Source organism: Hemibagrus wyckioides, linkage group LG03, assembly GCF_019097595.1.
Source record: "Hemibagrus wyckioides isolate EC202008001 linkage group LG03, SWU_Hwy_1.0, whole genome shotgun sequence".
NCBI lineage: Eukaryota > Metazoa > Chordata > Actinopteri > Siluriformes > Bagridae > Hemibagrus > Hemibagrus wyckioides.
Genome location: NC_080712.1, coordinates 14,456,713 through 14,475,398, shown reverse-complemented (window position 1 = coordinate 14,475,398; position 18,686 = coordinate 14,456,713). Strand labels below are relative to the sequence as shown.

Here is an 18,686-nt window from a genome sequence, read left to right as displayed (position 1 = left end):
GGGCCGGTGAACAGAGGGTTTCTTATTTTAATATTTTGAGCAAGATCCATGAAATCTGTAATGCACTGTACAATACACACATAGATTTCATATTATTCTTCATATTTTATCTCTTAAAAATTGCCTCACATTCAAAAACTTTACATGTCATTTCAAAGTTTAGAGTAAGCTAAGATTTTTAATTGCTGGCTTCGTAACATTCTTTCTCTTATCACAAAACACATGTTCTCACCTGTTCTCTTAGGGGGGAAAAACTTGGGAGAAGTTGTTTTCCTTCATTTTGTTTTCGTTTCCTTTCTTCACTCCCTCTTTTCTGGTAGCCTGATTTTTGTTTGGACATTGTGCATATCGCGGCGTCAGTCTCGACTTGCCTGCTTGGCGCTCCCTTAGTTCTGACTGCCGAATCCCCACTCCGGTGCTCCCTCACAGCCAATTATCATTTGGCATTGTTCTTGAATGACCAATTAAATCATTCAAATTTGTGTGCACCCTGTTCCTATAGGAGGTGTCGACACAAACGTGTGGGTGTGCCGAATCTTGCTAAAACAGCGAGGATCAGAATACTGCGTGCAAGCGTAGGCACTGTACACTCAATTTCACAATAATAATAATATTATTTGAGGATCTTTGACGGCAGGGCGGCCAGGGCCCCTCACATGCCACTGATGCCAGGGCCCTATGCACTCAGTCACCGTTTTCCCCCAACTTACGACGCCCCTGATTGCAGCAGTTGGTCCCTTGAGCAAGAATCTTAACCTGTAAACTTTTCACTTGTGTGCTGTCTAGGTTTAAAGTTGCTTTAAATAAATGTCTAAGCCAAATTGACCTAAAGACCAGTTGTGTCTCACATACTCATCTTTCACCAATAACACAAATTCCCTACCATGTGATTTTCTGCAGAAGCATTAAAGTAAAGTAATGTTCACCTTTGTCAAAGGGCTGACAGCACAGGCAGTGTGCTGTCACCCGTTTGAGAAGACTTGCTAAGTCATGTAGCTACAGGATATCAACTGTTGGCGAATCATCTAGAGAACAGAGTCCCAATTTTGGGGTCTGTCATTGCAGGTGGAATTTCTTTTGTGGCTTCTTACTTCTTGCTGAAATCTACCTTAAAAGATTTGAGTGAAGATTGAGAAAGAGTGATACAGAAATCACTATTTAACTCAATACATTTTTCCCTAAATGATTCCAATGAAGTTCTTTGATTCTATAGTCTAAGGCATAGGTGTCAAACCGGATCCACAAAGGGCCGGTGTGGGTGCAGGTTTTCATTCCAACCGAGTGCCAACCTCAAACTATCAGCACATCAGCTGCCCCACCAGCGGTGAAAGGACACTGGACCACTGCTACACAACAGTCAGAGATGGCTACAAGGCACATTCTCGTCCTCCATTTGGAAAGTCTGACCACGCCGCCATCTTCCTCCTGCCAAAATATAAATAAAAGATACAGCAGGAAGTTCCAGCTCGGAGGGAGGTCTCACTCTGGACGGACCAATCGGTGGCCACTCTGCAGGACGCACTGGATGACGCAGATTGGGACCTGTTTCGGTGCAGCTCTGATGACATCAACATGTTTATGAAAGCAGTTGTAGGATTCATCAGGAAACAAGCGGATGACACAGTTCACAAGACTATCATCAGAACGTTTCCCAGTCAGAAGCCTTGGGTGGATAAATCCGTTCACGATGCTCTGAGATCCCGCTCCGGGATCAGGGCTCGCCAGTGGAAACATTGACGAGTATAAAGCTGCATCCTTCAACGTGCGCAGAGTGGTGAAGGAGGCGAAGCAGCACTATGGACAGAAACTAGAGTCACAATTTCAACAGAGTGGCTCTAGGAGTCTGTGGCAGGGACTAAGAACAATGACGGACTACAAAACACCATCTTCCAGATCGGTGAATGCGGACGCTTCTCTGGGAGAAGAGCTAAACACCTTTTATGCTCTCTTTGAGGCTGCAGCTCACAGCGCTAACAGCGTTAGCAGCGCTAACAGTGCTATAGGCAGCACACACATGGAGCAAGCCGGAGAGGACAGGGCGTTCATCATCTCGGAGCACAACGTGAGAAAGGCATTCAGGAGAGTGAACACCAGGAAGGCAGCAGGACCTGAAGGCCTGTGACCAGCTTGCTCCTGTGTTCACCGAGATCTTCAACCTCTCCCTGGATCAGTCTATAATCCCGACGTGCTTCAAACGGTTCACCATTGTTCCGGTCCCCAAGAAACCCCAGCCCGCCTGCCTGAACGACTACTGCCTAGTGGCCCTTACCTCAGTGGTGATGAAGTGCTTCGAAGGACTAATCAGAGACTTCATCACTTCTTCCCTACCTGACACCTTGGACCCGCTACAGTTTGTGTACCGTCCTAACCAATCTTCTGAGGATGCCATCGCACACCTCCTTCATGCAGCCCTGAGCCATCTGGACAGCAGAAGGGGGAATTATGTCAAAATGCTGTTTGTTGACTACAGTTCAGCGTTTAACACCATAATTCCCTCCATACTCACCACTAAGTTGGAGACCCTACGCCTCAGCCCATCCCTGTGTCGCTGGATCTCCAACTTCCTGACAGACAGACCACAGGCAGTGTGTTCTGAGCCCCCTGCTGTAATCTTTGTACACCTATGACTGTGTGGCCACTTCCAGCTCCAACAACATCATTAAGTTTGTGGACGATACTGTACTGGTGGGCCTGATCTCCAACAATGACAAGACAGCCTACCTAGAGGAAGTTAGAAACCTGGAATTATGGTGCCAGGTCAACAATCTCCTCCTGAATGTCAGCAAGACTAAGGAGCTGATAGTGGACTCCAAGCAGGAGAGGAATTACCAGCCCCTGTCTATCAACGGGTCCCCAGTGGAGAGAGTGGACAATTTCCGGTACCTAGGTGTTTACATCATGCAGGACCTGACCCTGGTGAAGAAGGCCCGGCAGCGTCTTTATCATCTTAGATGCCTAAGCGACTTTAAACTGCCCTCAATGGTGCTAAAGACATTCTACACCTGCACCATTGAGAGCATCCTGATGGGAAGTATCACTGCCTGCTTTGGAAACAGCACCAAACAGGACAGGCAAGCTCTCCAGAGGGTGGTGCAGTCAGCCGAGCATTCCATCCGCACCGAGCTTCCTGACCTGGACACTATATACAGCAAGCGGACCAAGGCCAGGAAGATAATGAAGGACCTCAGCCATCCCAACAATGGACTCTTCTCTCTGTTGCGGTCAGGGAAACGTTTCCGTTCCTTGAAGGCAAACACTGAGCGAATGAGGAGGAGCTTCTTCCCGCAGGCCTTTCGGGCCCTCAACCAGTAGACCTAGTACCTGGACTTTCTAGACTTACCCGACACATGAACATTCATTCTACCTCAGCTGATTGTTGCACACACAAATTGCACTACTTATATACTCTGCACACACAATAACCACACTCACTGCACTATTATTTATTGTCATTACATTTATATTTGACTTTTTCTATCTATATACATGTACATACTATATATTATAGATGTTTATATATATATACATATATATATATATATATATATATATATATATATATATATATATATATATATATATGAGCGAATACTTTTGGCAATATAGTGTATATATATAATTTATTATTTATATATTTTTATAAATATTACATTATATTACATTATCATATTATTCTTATATTATAGTTATAGTTATTATATTATACTATTATATTATACAATTATATTATTTTATTATTGTATTATATATAATATATTGTCTATTATATATTATTATTATTATTATTATTATATTATGTTTATATTATATACACATTTTTATATATATATATATATATATATATATATTTTTATATTTTTATATACACATAGATTTGTATATGTATATCCGATACACAATTGGCTTTACGAAACTATTGGTGTTTTTCATAATTTATCATGTCTTTAATTTCTACTGTTTTTATTCTTCCTATTTTTCCATTCATATTTTTATTACCTATATCCCTCCACTTTTCTTGTCCACAGACTTTACTTTATACTCTTCGTCAGATGTAGGACAGTCGTAACAAGCATTTCACTACGTCATACTGTGTATGATTTTGTATGTGACGAATAAAATTTGAATTTGAATTTGAGCAGAAGCCACACCTGATTCCACCTGTTTAATCAACTGATCTTGGCTTTCAGTGTGGCTTCTGCTCGGTTGGAATGAAAACCTGCACCCACACAGTCCTTTGTGGATCCGGTTTGACACCCCTGGTCTAAGGGCATGAAGACTCTGTTGGTGTCAGCATTTCCAGTTTTGCAGTGTTCACTTCGACCATCTTGGAAGTAGCAATTCCATGGCATTGGTCATTTTATGTTCCCCTGCGCTTTTTAAGCACAACACCAACAAGCGTTCCCTTGCCAGATGGTCTCCACAGTTTGCTTTGTGCTCTGTGTAGTCATCCCACCCTGTTTCTGCCCTGCCTGGTTAGACCCTGTTTGTTCCCTTTGTCATTTTCCACCTGATCTACACTGTTACTGCTACTGGATTTTGGTATTGTTATGGCTCTGTTTTCTGTGTGCCCCACATTGCCCTGTTTGCTTGTGCTATGGATTATTGGACTATTAATGTCTCCGATTTCAGTCTGTTCCATATTGCCCGGTTTACCTGTGTTCTGGATCATTGAACTGTTTGTGACTCTGACCCCTGCCTGTACCATTTTGCCTTGTTCTGTTCAGAACACTGAACAGTCTCTCACATTGAATTTCCCCCATTTCATGCCTGGTCTCATTAAAGACTCTTAACTTGAAAACTGGTTGGCGTCTTGCATTTGTCTCCTCACCCACCATCCCTGACAGTACCATTTGGCCAGACATGGACCCAGCAGATGCTCGGAGAATGCAGGCTCCGATTTGTACCCTGACGATCTCTGCCACTCAAGAGAGTTGCCTCCAAGACTGCTGCAACTCAGGAATTGGTACGTTGCTTCGTCACAATTCTACCGACCCCAGCCCTTCCTCAAGAACCTCATCTGCCTCTTCCTGAGCACTTTTGCAGATGAAAAATGACTCTTCTGGTCATTTTTTAATACAGTGTTCCGTGATCTTTGAGCTCGCAACCACCATCCTTCCCGTCCAAACATTTCAAGGTCGCCTACGTCACCTCCCTGCTCTCCGATAAAGCCAAGCTCTGGGCCACTGCGGAATGGGAATGTCAATCAGCAGCCTGCTACTCAAACCAAGCCTTCTTCAGCGAGCTGTGCAAGGTCTTGAATCTACAAGCTTAACGCAATGCAGACTCTGTCAATACCTATCAAGGCAGCCACCCAATTTCAGGGTTGGCCACTGAATTACGCAGAGCTGCCATTGACAGTGGGTGGAACCCCACAGCCCTGTGTGATGCCTTCAACCAAGGTCTTTCTCTGGAGGTGAAGGATGAGCAAGCCGCCCGGGAACTACCATCCGAGCTCGATGATATCATCTCCCTGGAAACCAGAATTAACTGACAAATCAGAGAGCACCACAACAAGAGGAAACAGCAACTCACCTGGTGGCACAGACCCCAGCTAGCCTTGTTCCAGTCTCCTTCTCAATCTCCAGACCCTGCTCCTCTGCATACTCCCACTGTGCAAGCCATGAGGATTCACTGCCGCCACCTGACTTTCACCTAGAAGGAGAGGCGCTGTGCCCATGATCTCTTCACTCATCGCTGAGGGGAAGCCCAACAGTAAGCCATTCTCCCATGTCCATCTCCAAGCACCTGTTAAAAGGCCTGTCTCAGAATTGGAGAAAAGAGTTACAAGCTGGTGGTTTTCATCGACTCTGGAGTTGATGCCGAATTTCTGGATGAATAATTGGTCCGTCAGTTAGGGGTTGAGACCAAGCCCCTGTCGACCACCCTCCAGGTCCAGGCCCTGGATATCCATGTACATGTATAATGAGCTCGCTGAAGATGCCCACAATGTGCTCATGGCTGCTTTGCAAACAGAATTATAAAAATTAAAGCAGTGTGTCATTCAACCTCCATTATAAATTGGCACAGCCCATCAGATTTTACAATCGTAACAATGTTTTATTTGTAATTATCATTATTACATAATTTTTTTATCAGGTGCTACAACTGATATATGATTATGACTGATTCTTGATTTAATCTGGTCTATTGTTTTGTTTACTATTATCATTTGTCCTTGCTTTTTCAAATTAGATTTTATCTTCTTGATTAATGAACTCTGAACAATTTGTGAAATCACATCCCAATGATATTAAATGCAGTCTATAATTTAGGTATCCTGTGGAAAAATGAAAAGAATTATGAAATGCTGTTGTGTAAATGTATGATGTTGATGGGTTTGGTGCTGACTGAGACTGACTGGAATTAATAAGAGTAAATAAGTATCCAAGGTATGCAAGTGTTTCTCACCACTCCTGGCATTTATCCAGGATTTACAGATACACTGGGATATAGCTGTTTATATAAAGATAAGTAATAAAATAATAAGCTGAAGTAAGAAGAAATACAATATGTATTGGATCTCAGGGAAATAGCAAACTTTATTTGGACAGTAATACAATTGCATGGGATCTATCCTGGAGAACAGCACACTTTAACACTTCAAATGCTTTAACTGATGAGCCATCATACGTCTCTAAACTGAGGTACTGATGTTCATCACACTGTTCCATTCGACCCACTCCAATGAAACAGTTGTAACCCCAATTTAGTCATCACATGAAACTCCACAGAAGCAAAAATAGACTGGAAAAACATCTGGCAAAATTTAATCCTTAAAGAGCAACACAAAAAAAGTTAATGTGAAAGAAAGACTAGAAATTTCAGAAATGAAATATCCAATGAAATCTGACAAACCTAAGAAATATATTAAAATATTAAAGAAAGCAGCAAAAACAAAAAAAGAGTAATGAATCCAAAAATGTAAAGTTTTTGTATTCTCCGATGGTCATCTCTGCTCAAGCAGGTAAGTATTAGTTCAACTGAAAGATAGGCAGGCAATAAAAAGCCAAAAAGTTCATTTCATAAACAAAAAAAAACTCATTTCATAAACATTTTTATGTCCTGGCCCCTGCCTGTCTTTTCTACTCCCATCTTTCTCTCCCAGTCCTTCCCTTCTTTCTCTCTCACACAAAAGGAAAGGAAGGTGGAGCTGAGGAACTGAAGGGAGGGATACAGGGCAACACACAGTGAGAGCTCTGACATCATCAGTGATGTCATTAGGAGGCCTGCCATGTTGGCATGGGCTTTGCATTTCCATAGCGGTTTGGTTGGTCTGGTGTTGTAATTCACATTTCCTCTCCAGGTCTCTAGGTGTCCTCCTCCTCACCTCTTCCCATCGCTCTCCTCCTCACAGTGTCATCATTCACACCTTCTCTGTTCCACTCCTCCACACTCCCAACATATTCATCTTCATCCTCCTCTTCCTCACCATCAGCCTCTTGCTCTTCCTCCAACTGCTGCCGAAGGCGTGCCTGCTCCATAGCATGCTTCTCTGCTCAACCACAGAATACACAGTAAATCTTTAATCCTTATATCCAAAAACAGAGTAATGCAATTTGGTACTTTGAGGTACAAGTGATGCCTTTTAATAGTTAACACACTCACTCTGATAGTAAGCTGAAGAAGAAAAGCGGCGTGAGGGAAATACAAAATCAGCAAAAAACACCAGCACCTAGGGAAAAAAAGATAGAGAGAATAAAAGACCATTTCTATTTGTGCATGTTACATAGACCTTTGCAGAACATTTTAGAACATTTATGTATTTATCTTGGGAACAATCCACAATTGTCTATAAAACCTTCTTAAACGTTTTGGTTAAATGACCATTGTGTAAGAAAAAATGACCTGAATAAATCCAGGTAATTTAAGGCATACTTATTTAATTATTACTAGAGTTTCTTTTTAAATTTACTTTTTTACTTCTGGCATGTTTTAGTATATTTCCATGATGCATATTCAGAATTATATTCTTGTCGGTAAATATAGCATCAGTGTTTAAAATTTATTTTGGGAAAAAAAAATCCAAAGATGTCCCAAAATGATTTCCGACTGACATTACCACAGTCACCTTTTGTAACACTGTCTTTTGCAATATCACATTATAGAATCAAATGCATTTAAATACTTACCAGTCCAAGCGTGAGTCCAGAGAAGAGGGTTACTAAGCCGAAAATTACGTAAGAACCCCAGACTGGAAGTCCGACTTGCTCTGTTAGGTAGGTATGGCATTGCTGTAACATCAGCACAATGTTACTACAACTCACAAGCAAACGCTAGCATTATCACAACTGATGGATCACACTGAAATGCAACCTGATATGACTGGGCTTTCATGTTTTAAAGTAACATACAATATGATACAATACCACAGAAATGATGTCTATTAAAATAAAACGCTTCTTACCCTGATAAACATGGACAGCTTAAAGAGAGCAGACATCATGTTCATCCTAAAGCGAAAGCACAAAATCATCCATTTACTCGAAACATTACTTTTTATTTTATTAGTAGTAGTAGTAGTTGTATAATAATAATAATAATTATTATTATTATTATTATTATTATTATTATTATTATTACACTAAGATTAATATTATTATTATTAATAATAATAATAATAATAAGCTTTTATATAATAATAATATTTATCTTAAAAAAGACAGTTTTTATAAACAAAAACTTCAAATTAGTCAAAACTATCACCATCCCTGCATTTACCACTTTAACCACTCTTTTACAACAAAACAATAGCCCTGTTTCATCTACAATGCTTGATAAGACTAGAGAATTCAAAGTAAGCTGTATTCCTTGTAATCCAAGTCATAATTTAAACTGTAAAAAAAGCTGAGACACAGCAGCACTACTCACCACAATGCTGCCCTAAAAGGAAACAGATTAAATGACATTTTCTCTTACAGACTCGCACATCAGGAAGGTGCTTACATGAAAGAGGAAGGGCCAAACCAAGAGGAAATTGGCTCAATGTTCTGCCATTTCTTCTCATCAATGAAGCTTAGGAAGTCTTCTTTAGTGCGTGCACCCTGGTACCGCCGAAACAGTCCATCTTTACAGCTACATAATATACATGCACATAATATACAATGCAACATATCAGTTTACAAGTAAACATTCATACTTTTAGTCACAGTCATAATGCAGGCATTAGGCCCCCAAGGCCCAGGACTGTGTGTGGGTCATTAGATGTTATAAAAAGCTCATCGTCAGGAAGTGAAACTAACCACTACATGCTCTATCAAGCAGATAAAGTGGCATTACACCCTAGTATTCAAGCACACCATTTCCCCTTTACTTAAAAGATAAGGTATTGCAAGTAGACATGGACTCACTGGTATATGGTCGGAAGAGCTGTGATGATAAATCTGCCACTCAATCCTATAAAAAAAAAAAGATAAAACATGTGAAGCAAAGGAGTTCTGCTTAAACACACAAAAAAAAAGAAAAAAAAAAAAAGAGTGTAGGCAATTTACCAGGCTGCTCAGTTACATCCACTTTAGCAATGTTGACTCCAATGTCATCACTCCAGTCTGCAAATTCATTCCACACAGGCTGCAGCTGCTGGCAAGCTGGACACCATGGAGCATAACTACAACACACACACACACACACACACACACACAGAGAGAGAGAGAGGGATTAGTGACAATTATGACAATATAATAACATGAAAAATGGTCATAATACACTTTTCTTAGATATTACAGACATTGAGACTATTCTTAGGACACCTACAAATGCAAATGGACACAATTCAGTACTACACCTTAAATAACAAAGCAGGAAGCAGTGCTGACTCACAACACCAGAGTCCCATGATTGATCTTAAGCTACTGTCAGTGGAGAATTTCACATGTTCTTCTCACATCTGGATGCATTTCATGTAATTCTCCAGTTTCTGATCACCTAGACAAGACATGATTGTAGGTAGATTGGTTATGCTTAAATTGCCCTTAGGCTCAGTTGTGTCTCAGTTGTCCTGTGAGGGAATGTAATCCCATTTAGGGCATGTGACCCTGCCTCGTATCCTGTGGGACATGCTCTTGACCCATCACTACACTGACCAAAGCAGTTACTGAAACTGAATAAAAAATAATTCGACAAGTGGTTTGTTCATATTCGTTTATCATGTTGTGAAGTTTGGGCTGTTCTTTTTAATATTAGTCCTTTCAACTACAATCTAGTGTGTAGGAGAGGTGGTTTCTGGATGAGTCTCTCACTGAAACATTATGGAACACTGAACAGCAAATGAAATCAATAGCGAATCAAGCAGTATTGAACAATCTGCTGTACAGTACTTTTTAAAGTATTTTCCACCATGTTCAATTTGTAGATAAAAAAAATTACATTAATGTATACACCAGAACTACATAATCTTGTGTAGAAAAAACAATGTTGCTGTTCTCTAGGCTGCTCCCTATTTGGGGTTGCCACAGCAGATCATTTGGTCCTCATGTTTCGAGTTGGCACAGGTTTTACGCCGGATGCCCTTCCTGGTGCAACCGTCCCATTTAACCCAGGCTTGGGACCAGCACTGAAAGTTAAATCTTCAGTGGCTGGGTTAGCTCCTGCCCAAGAATCGAACCTGGGCCCCAGCAATGAGAGCGCGGGATCCTGCCACTGGACCACCAGGAGAATTTTTAATGACAATCTATAATCGAACAAATGTGACTGCGGACTTGAATCCTGTAATTCACCTCCGGGGGGGTGTGGCAGCTGGTTAAGTGGTTAACCAAGTGGTTAAGGACTAATGATCGGAAGGTTGTGAGTTCGAATCCCAGATCCACCAAGCTACCACTGCTGGGCCACTGAGCAAGACCATTGATCCTTAATTGTTCATATGTATAAAATGAGATGAAAATGTAAGTCGATCTGGATAAGTGCGTCTGTAGAAATGTAAATGTCTGTTCTCCAACAGAGACCCCACCATCTTATGCACTCTATAATTAAAACATAACTCATTTTTGTTGAGATACGTGTTAAGTGGTTATGCAAAGCCGAGAAGTTTGTTAGCCTGCCTGAAAATGAACCATACGGAACTATAATTCTCCTGCAGACATGATCCATAGCTAACTCATGCTAATGTTAGCTAACTTGAGACAGGCGGCAACTCACAATTCTATCATCCATTCTCCCGTCAGGATCTCCTCCCAGTTCACGTCCGTGATCACCCTCAGGTTGTCCCGCTTGGCCGTGACAGGCAGCACGACCAGACAGTAAAACACCACGACTGGATACAAAATGGAGAAGGAGTTTAGTTGCGAAAGTGTTCTTGTTTCTCTCCTTCTGCCGCTCACTGAAGCCGCCATGTTTACTCTAACTCTCTCAGCACACTTCCGCTTTGGGCAGTCACTACACCGCGAGACTGTAGACCACGTGACACGGGCTGCGCTTCAAATGGCGTCCGTGTGTAAGTGCACTACAAATGAGGGGAAATGGGTTTCTTTCTACAGCCCGTGAAGTGAACTATATTTTTAAACGTGAGGGATTTGAGACACCATGTTGAGAAATTCCTGCCTTAACACAGCTTCAACTAAACAGTTTTAACTATTTATATTATTGAAAAACATACATGTTCATTTTTTTTGCATTTTTATTTTAATGAAAGTGTTTTTTTAACTGAAACATTGATAGGACTAAATTAAATAATGAATGGATGAATTGTTAATCAATTCATTTAATAATTACTAATAATTAATATTAGTAATACATATCTAATAAAATATTCACTATATAGTACCAGTTTCGTGCCTCTTGAATAGCAGGGATTTTTTTCCAACGTATGTCAGACATTTTGTTGTGCAGAACAGTGTAAATTAACTAAATAATTCTTCCTAATAAATATTCACTTTTGTTTGGAGATGATAATCTAGATTTTCTTGCTCTGTTTTTGGCTGAGGGAATCATAAAAGATTATCACATCTGTTTTGCACAACCGTAATGTGCAGAACTTGGGTCCATTTTGCCTTGCGCCAGTAGAGGGCGGCATAAGTGTTATTGAACAATTGAACCTGCAGCTCTCCATCATATACACCGATCAGACATAACATTATGACCACCTGCCTAATATTGTGTTGGTCCCCTTTTGCTGCCAAAACAGCCGTGACATGACAAAGCATCGACTCCACTACATCCCTGAAGGTGTCCTTTGGTATCTGGCACCAAGATGTTAGCAGCAGATCCTTTAGTTCCTGTACGTTTTAAGGTGGGGCCTTCCATGGATCGGACTTGTTTGTTCAGCACTTCAAACTCGTTGTTGTGCTCATCAAACCATTCCTGAACCATTTTTGCTTTGTGGCATGGCACATAACCCTGCTGAAAGAAACCACAGCCATCAGTGAATACAGTTTCCATGAAAGGGTTTACTTTGTCTGCAACAACGCTTAGGTAGGTGGTACATGTCAAAGTAACATCCACATGGAAGGCAGGACCCAAGGTTTCCCAGAATAACATTGCCCAAAGCATGACACTACCTCCACCAGCTTGCCTTCTGCCCATAGTTCATCCTGGTGATGTAAAAGAAAATGTGATTCATCAGACCAGGCCACCTTCTTCCATTGCTCCATGGTCCAGTTCTAATGCTCATGTGCCCATTGTTGGTGCTTTCAGCAGTGCACAGAGGTCAGCATGGGCACCCTGACTGGTCTGCAGCTATAAACCCATATACGCAACAAACTGCAATGCACTGTGTATTCTGACACCTTTCTTTCAGAACCAGCATTAACTTCTTCAGCAATTTGAGCAACAGTAGCTCTGTTGGATCGGATCACACGGGCCAGCTTTTACTTCCCACATACATCGATGAGCCTTGTCCGCCCAAGGTACTGACTACTGCAAACCAGGAACACCCACAAGAACTGCAGTTTTGGAGATGCTCTGATCCAGTCATCTAGCCATCACAATTTGGCCCTTGTCAAACTCGCTCAAATCGTTATGCTTGCCCATTTTTCCTGCTTCTAACACATCAACTTTGAGGACAAAATGTTCACTTGCTGCCTAATATATCCCACCCACTAACAGGTGCCATGATGAGGAGATCATCAGTGTTATTCACTTACCTGTCAGTGCTTATTAATGTTATGGCTTGTTGTATAAACAGGGAGTTAGTGAGATTTGGAACACTAAAGATTTGCTTGGATAGATGTCCAAACACACAACACTCACACACACACGAGTGTATGCATGCATTTAATGACTAAACATTACTGATGTCAGGCACTGTCAGCATCTGCACTAACCTTTGCAAGTGGGAGTGATAATGAGATCATTCAAAACCCTGTCTGTGAGTGTGTGCATGTGTGTGGAGTGGTTATTAATGAAACTGCTAACTTGCTCACTTGTGTTTGTGACTTATTTCTCTGTCTCATGCAGTAACAATGTAAAGAAGAAGAAGAAGAAGAAAGAGAAGAAGAAGAAGAAGAAGAAGAAGAAGAAGAAGAAGAAGAAGAAGAAGAAGAAGAATGAAGAATGGGTTTAAGTTAAACCAACAATCACTGATTTTCATTTAGAAATCAGGTTTTGGGCTTTGTGTCTGTAAATTCTAGTTACTGAAGAGTAAAGGTTAAGATGAACATGCTGAATAAACGATGATATATGTACTGTTAAATATCTGTATCTCTTCAAACATGGCCATATTTGGAGAGCACTAAAATACAGAGAAAAAGCTTATTGACGTAGGACACACGCTTGTTTCACAGGATATGGGTAGGAGGAGAGAAAACGCCGGAACTATGGAGACAGCATGAATAGGAAGAAGTGGGCAGAGAAACCACTCACTCCTTCTAATCACTTTCTTCCTCTCTCTATCTCCCCCTGTGACACACACACACACACACATTAATGGTTATGTAAGGGTCTTCTCTCAGTATCAGGTATTCTCTAAAAGCAAACAGAAATAAACCATCCATACTAACGTAACTGCCTCCCAGAGCTTTGTCACCCACACATACATCTCAGAGGCTTTGTGAGCAAGTGGCTTCTGTTGATTCATGATCTTATATCATGACTTGTGATTATGTAAATGTTTTGAATGAATATTCAGATCTCTTGAAATGTTTAACAACATTTACAAACATGTATTCATTCCACTGAAAAGTAATTCAATTTATTTCATCTGGATGAGAAAGGTCAACATGATACCTACTGAGCTGGATAAGAAATATATACAAATATATAGTAAACGAAGCAGAAATTAAGTCTTAACTTAAGGTTAAATACACTATATTACCAAAAGTTTTGGGACGCCCTTCGAAATCATTGAATCCAGGCGTTGTTTTTCAGGTGTTGGGCTTGACCCCTTAGTTCTAGTGAAAAAACTCTTAATGCTTCGGCATACCAAGATATTTTGGACAATTTATGCTCCCAACTTTATGGGAACAGTTTGGGGATGCCCCCTTCCTGTTCCAACATGACTGCACATCAGTGTGCAAAGAAAGGTCCATAAAGACATGGATGAGTGAGTTTGGTGTGGAAGAACTTGACTGGCCTGCACAGAGTCCTGACTTCAACCCAATAACACCTTTGGGATGATTTGACCGAAGACTGCGAACCAGGCCTTCTCATCCAAGATCAGTGCCTGACCTCACAAATGCACTTCTAAAGGAATGGTCAAACATTCCCATAAATACACTCCTAAACCTCGTGGAAAGCCTTCCCAGAGGAGTTGAATCTGTTATAGCTGCATGGTGCAGCCCAACTCCATATTAAATTCATGGGCATGTAAAGGCAGATGTCCCAAAACTTTTGACAATATAGTGTATCTGTCTTGTGAAATGTTTATATGTTTAAAATAAAACAGAGCAGTTTTTTTTTATTATTATTGTAAACTGCATTTGTGACCAATAGCCATCAGGGCAGTCTTAGAGGGGCAGAGTGTTTTCATGTGAGTGTTTTCATCTGAATGTGCCATCTGAATATTCTTCATCTCTCTCTCTCTCTCTCTCTCTCTCACTTGCTCCGAGTGTGCTTATCAGGTCACTTTGGTTTGGTGAAAGCTGTTTAACAGAACATAGAAACATAGGTCAACATCCAGAACCAAGGAAACCCCCTCCCACCACCAACAGAGGTCACCATCTCCTGAATAAATGGTAGTTGTAACATATACCTGAACACATTCGAACTCTAATATTATATGTGCTGTATAAACCTATGTTGTTAACCAAGTAGTAGTAAAGTATTGTCAACCATAACACACATGGTCCTTTCCAACAGATTGTATCCCAGTTGTTTGTGGTGTGTTCCAGGTTTCTTTTTAGTACAAAAGTCCACTTGGTCCTTGGTCCTGGGAGTAGTGAGAAATGTAAAGTGCTCTGCGAGTAATGCAGGTCTGTATTGTATACTTTGTAAGTCAGTAATTCATTATTTTTCTATGAGACAGGATAATTTCAGCAAAAAATGTTAGTTCAGTAGAGATGTTAAGAATAAAGCCAAAAACAGTTTAGGTTACTGTTACTTATAGGTTTTCGGGTATTAAATCATTTTCCATAAGGGAGTTTCTAACCTGGCAACCCAATTTTCTAGATCAATGTAGCTCACTGAGAGATGGAAGACTGCAGAAATTGACTCAGAAATCAGAAATGCAGAAGTGCACTTCATGCTTTGCTTTTTAATGTTAGTGGAAATGAAAGAAATTGAAAAGATTGACATTTTTTGCTTTCCTGTGCCTGTTTCCATTATGCATATTTCCATTTACATGTACATCCAAAATGACATACAAGGAGACAGGATACCAATGAGCAGTTTAGGGATTAAGAGCCTTGCTTAAGGGTTCAACAGTGCAAGTTCTGGGATTTGAATTCATGACCTTACAACACGCATACATGCACACACACACACACACACACTCAGTGTGTGAATCTTTCAGAGTCAGGCTTCAGGCGTCCCGGCCCAATTTACTCTCACCCTCATTATCATATCCATGCATCTCTGAATGTCTTACTAGATATTATGTTTATTAGTTAAATAGCTGAATATATTATTTAGGATGGCATGGTTTATACAAAGCAGTGCTAATTGCCCTTAGGATGGAGTTATTTATTAGTTTAAAATTGGGTTGAGGTTTTCACTCAGGATTTCACTGTGTAAGAGCTACAGTATGAGGGATGCACCCTATTTCAGCCATTTTAGTTCATTAGTTTTGTGATGATTAAATCTATTATGTGTTTGCTATAGCTTATATCTATATCTTATTACATTCATATATACATAGTGTTATAGGAGCGAATGTTATATCAGCGAAGTAAGTTGTCTAGCTACTTTGTGGATACATATGCCCAGTTAAAGCTTATACAATCATACACATTAGCATAACATGCTAGTTTTTGGGATGGTAATCTCCTAAAATGTCTGACACAAAGACAAGAGCATGATGTGTGTGTGTGTGTGTGTGTTTGTACGTGTACAGAAGGACAGATAGAGAGGTAGGAAGAAATGTGTGCAAGGATGATAAATGAACCTGCTGTCTTCTCATTCAAATTAATCCAATGTTCTCCAGTAAACATGCTTTTGTCTGTATCTAGTTTTTGTCTGTACTCCATATTTTGCCTAGAATAAAAAATGATGTGCTAAAGAAATAATATGTTGTTGTATATTACGTATTTCCTCAACAAAAAAGGCTAAACATTTCTAACTACACACTTTGCCATGCTCCATTCATTTTCATTTGTTTGATTCTGCTACACCAGGGATGTATAATTCTGGTCCTGGAGGTTGCAACACTGAACCAGTAATTATTTTCTGGCTAGAAGACTGCCAAGTGTTTGGGAAACCCTCCACAATTATGTAAAATTGAGACTAGATGAGGGAGAACAGTAATTGTGCATCATGCAAATGCAGTGCCTCCTAAGAGATCTTTAATGGAAGGAGGTGAGGAAAGTATTTCAGTGGACTTGGTGCTGTGTTTAGTATATATTTCTAAACTGTATTACAGAATGAAAGGTACTGTGCAGGCTCATTTTTGTTCAGAAAGGACCAAACAATGTCAATTTGTCCTCAGAGATGCAACAGTGGTCCACAAGTAACTTAACTTAGCTCATGTTCCCATGCCACTAATGATGCAAAAGATCCTACCAATGCCAAGCGTTTGTACCTTTTTAGGCGCTTTTTAAGTACTTTCAGTACTGAGATAAAAGTACTGCTTTTTTAGTACTGAGATAAAAGAGATTCACAGAGACTATTAGATGAGTTCAGGTACCTTTCGATTATACAGGTTATATCAACATACTTAAAAGTTCTGCAAATGTAAATTTTCCAGTGCTTTCAGTTCACAAACCTTGGAAAGATATGCTGGAGGTGAGAGAGGTTTTAAGAAGTTTAGGTAAAAGGAGCTTCCTGAACTTAAAGTCACATGCTGGAGCAATAACTCATCGACCCACTTTTTCACCAGCAGAATAAAAATCATTAAGCAGTTAATTATCCAGGAATCCCTCTACAGAGACATTAGAGAGAAACACATTATCACCATGCCTTCCACACAATATAACACACACACACACATTTTCTCTCTCTCTCTCTCTCTCTCTCTCTCTTTCTCTCTGAAAACACACATCATTCCTAATACATTTTTTAATCATTTAAAACGATTCTTCTACCAAACACTGCATTTTTATCCTTTGTTCTCTCTCTCTCTCTCTCTCTCTCTCACACACACACACACACACACACACACACACACATACAAACAGCTGCACTTCCTTAATTCATGCTTTTTGCATACCATTTTTCTCTCGGTCTGTGTCCAGGCAGTTGGGCTGTCACTGCAACACACACTACATGTATACTGTCACACAGTTCAAAATCACTAGCACACTGCATTGTAGTACTCATGAGTGTGTATCAGGTTATGTGTGTTGTGGGCTCTTGAACACATTGCCTTCCCTCTGGTGGGTGGGCCATTAAAATGTCAGTTTGCTGCACTGTATGAGTGAGTGCTGTTATTCACCTTGATGCAGCTCTTGTTCTCTGCTTTCATTCAGGTTACTGTGGAAACACACACGAATGCAGAAACAATGGTACAATGCAAAGCAGTGCCCATAAGTACAAAGCATGTAAAAACTCAGGCTTGTTGACATTTCTGCTTCAAAATATCTCAGAACAATGAACACGGACATCTAAGGATCCAAACAACTGAAAGCAATGCAGTTGGATGTTGTTTGATTTTAAATGAATTCATATTTCAGCCAAAACCTTGGGAGTTACTGTAAGTTGTGAAATTATGTACATATTAATAATTTCTTTACAATAGTATCCTATTTTTCAGTGAATATATACTGCTTGCTATGAATAATGAGCTTTTTACACAGTATTGTAAATACTAATTAAAATGACACTTTACATCAGTGCACAATTCATTGCATGAATTGTTATGAATAGTGTTCATAACATTAAATTGCAAGTATTTAGGAAAAAGTTGTAACGGTTAAATTAAGTAAATGAATGCTTTATTTATGAATGTAGATTATTGTCAGTTTTATGGTATTATAACCGAATTATAGTGCCGTATGAGTTGGATTTGTGAAGCGTTATGCAAATTTTTTGTTGTTGTTGTTGTTGTTGCTGTTTTGTTTTTTGGTGATATACAGTGTTACAAATGCTACTTATAATGCAGTATGGTATGTTCACTATAAAATAGAAAAATATGCAGGGTTATAAATGATTATAACATGTTACATAGT

At 40.0% G+C, this 18,686-nt stretch overlaps 1 protein-coding gene across 1 annotated transcript; it reads right to left on the bottom strand.

Annotated features, from left to right (window-relative positions):
• Window positions 1-6,521: 6,521 nt before the first annotated feature.
• tmx1 (thioredoxin-related transmembrane protein 1) lies at window positions 6,522-12,234 on the bottom strand. Its single transcript, XM_058384930.1, has 9 exons — window positions 12,147-12,234; window positions 11,131-11,380; window positions 9,489-9,604; window positions 9,348-9,393; window positions 8,944-9,072; window positions 8,405-8,450; window positions 8,130-8,231; window positions 7,606-7,672; window positions 6,522-7,492 (listed from the first exon to the last, which is right to left on the bottom strand). The coding sequence occupies exons 1-9, from the start codon at window positions 12,232-12,234 to the stop codon at window positions 7,308-7,310; spliced, it is 1,029 nt and encodes a 342-aa protein (XP_058240913.1). The 3' UTR covers window positions 6,522-7,307.
• Between the last annotated feature and the right edge of the window lie 6,452 nt (window positions 12,235-18,686).

Excerpts from the sequence above, each read along its gene's own strand:
- tmx1 (XM_058384930.1), bottom strand. The coding sequence starts at position 12,234 with ATGGAAGGCCCCACCTTAAAACGTACAGGAACTAAAGGATCTGCTGCT. Across the intron at positions 8,451-8,943 it reads TTTGGCCCTTCCTCTTTCAT|GATGAACATGATGTCTGCTC; the intron begins GTAAGCACCTTC and ends CTTTCGCTTTAG. Across the intron at positions 7,493-7,605 it reads TTCTTCAGCTTACTATCAGA|AGAAGCATGCTATGGAGCAG; the intron begins GTGAGTGTGTTA and ends GTGGTTGAGCAG.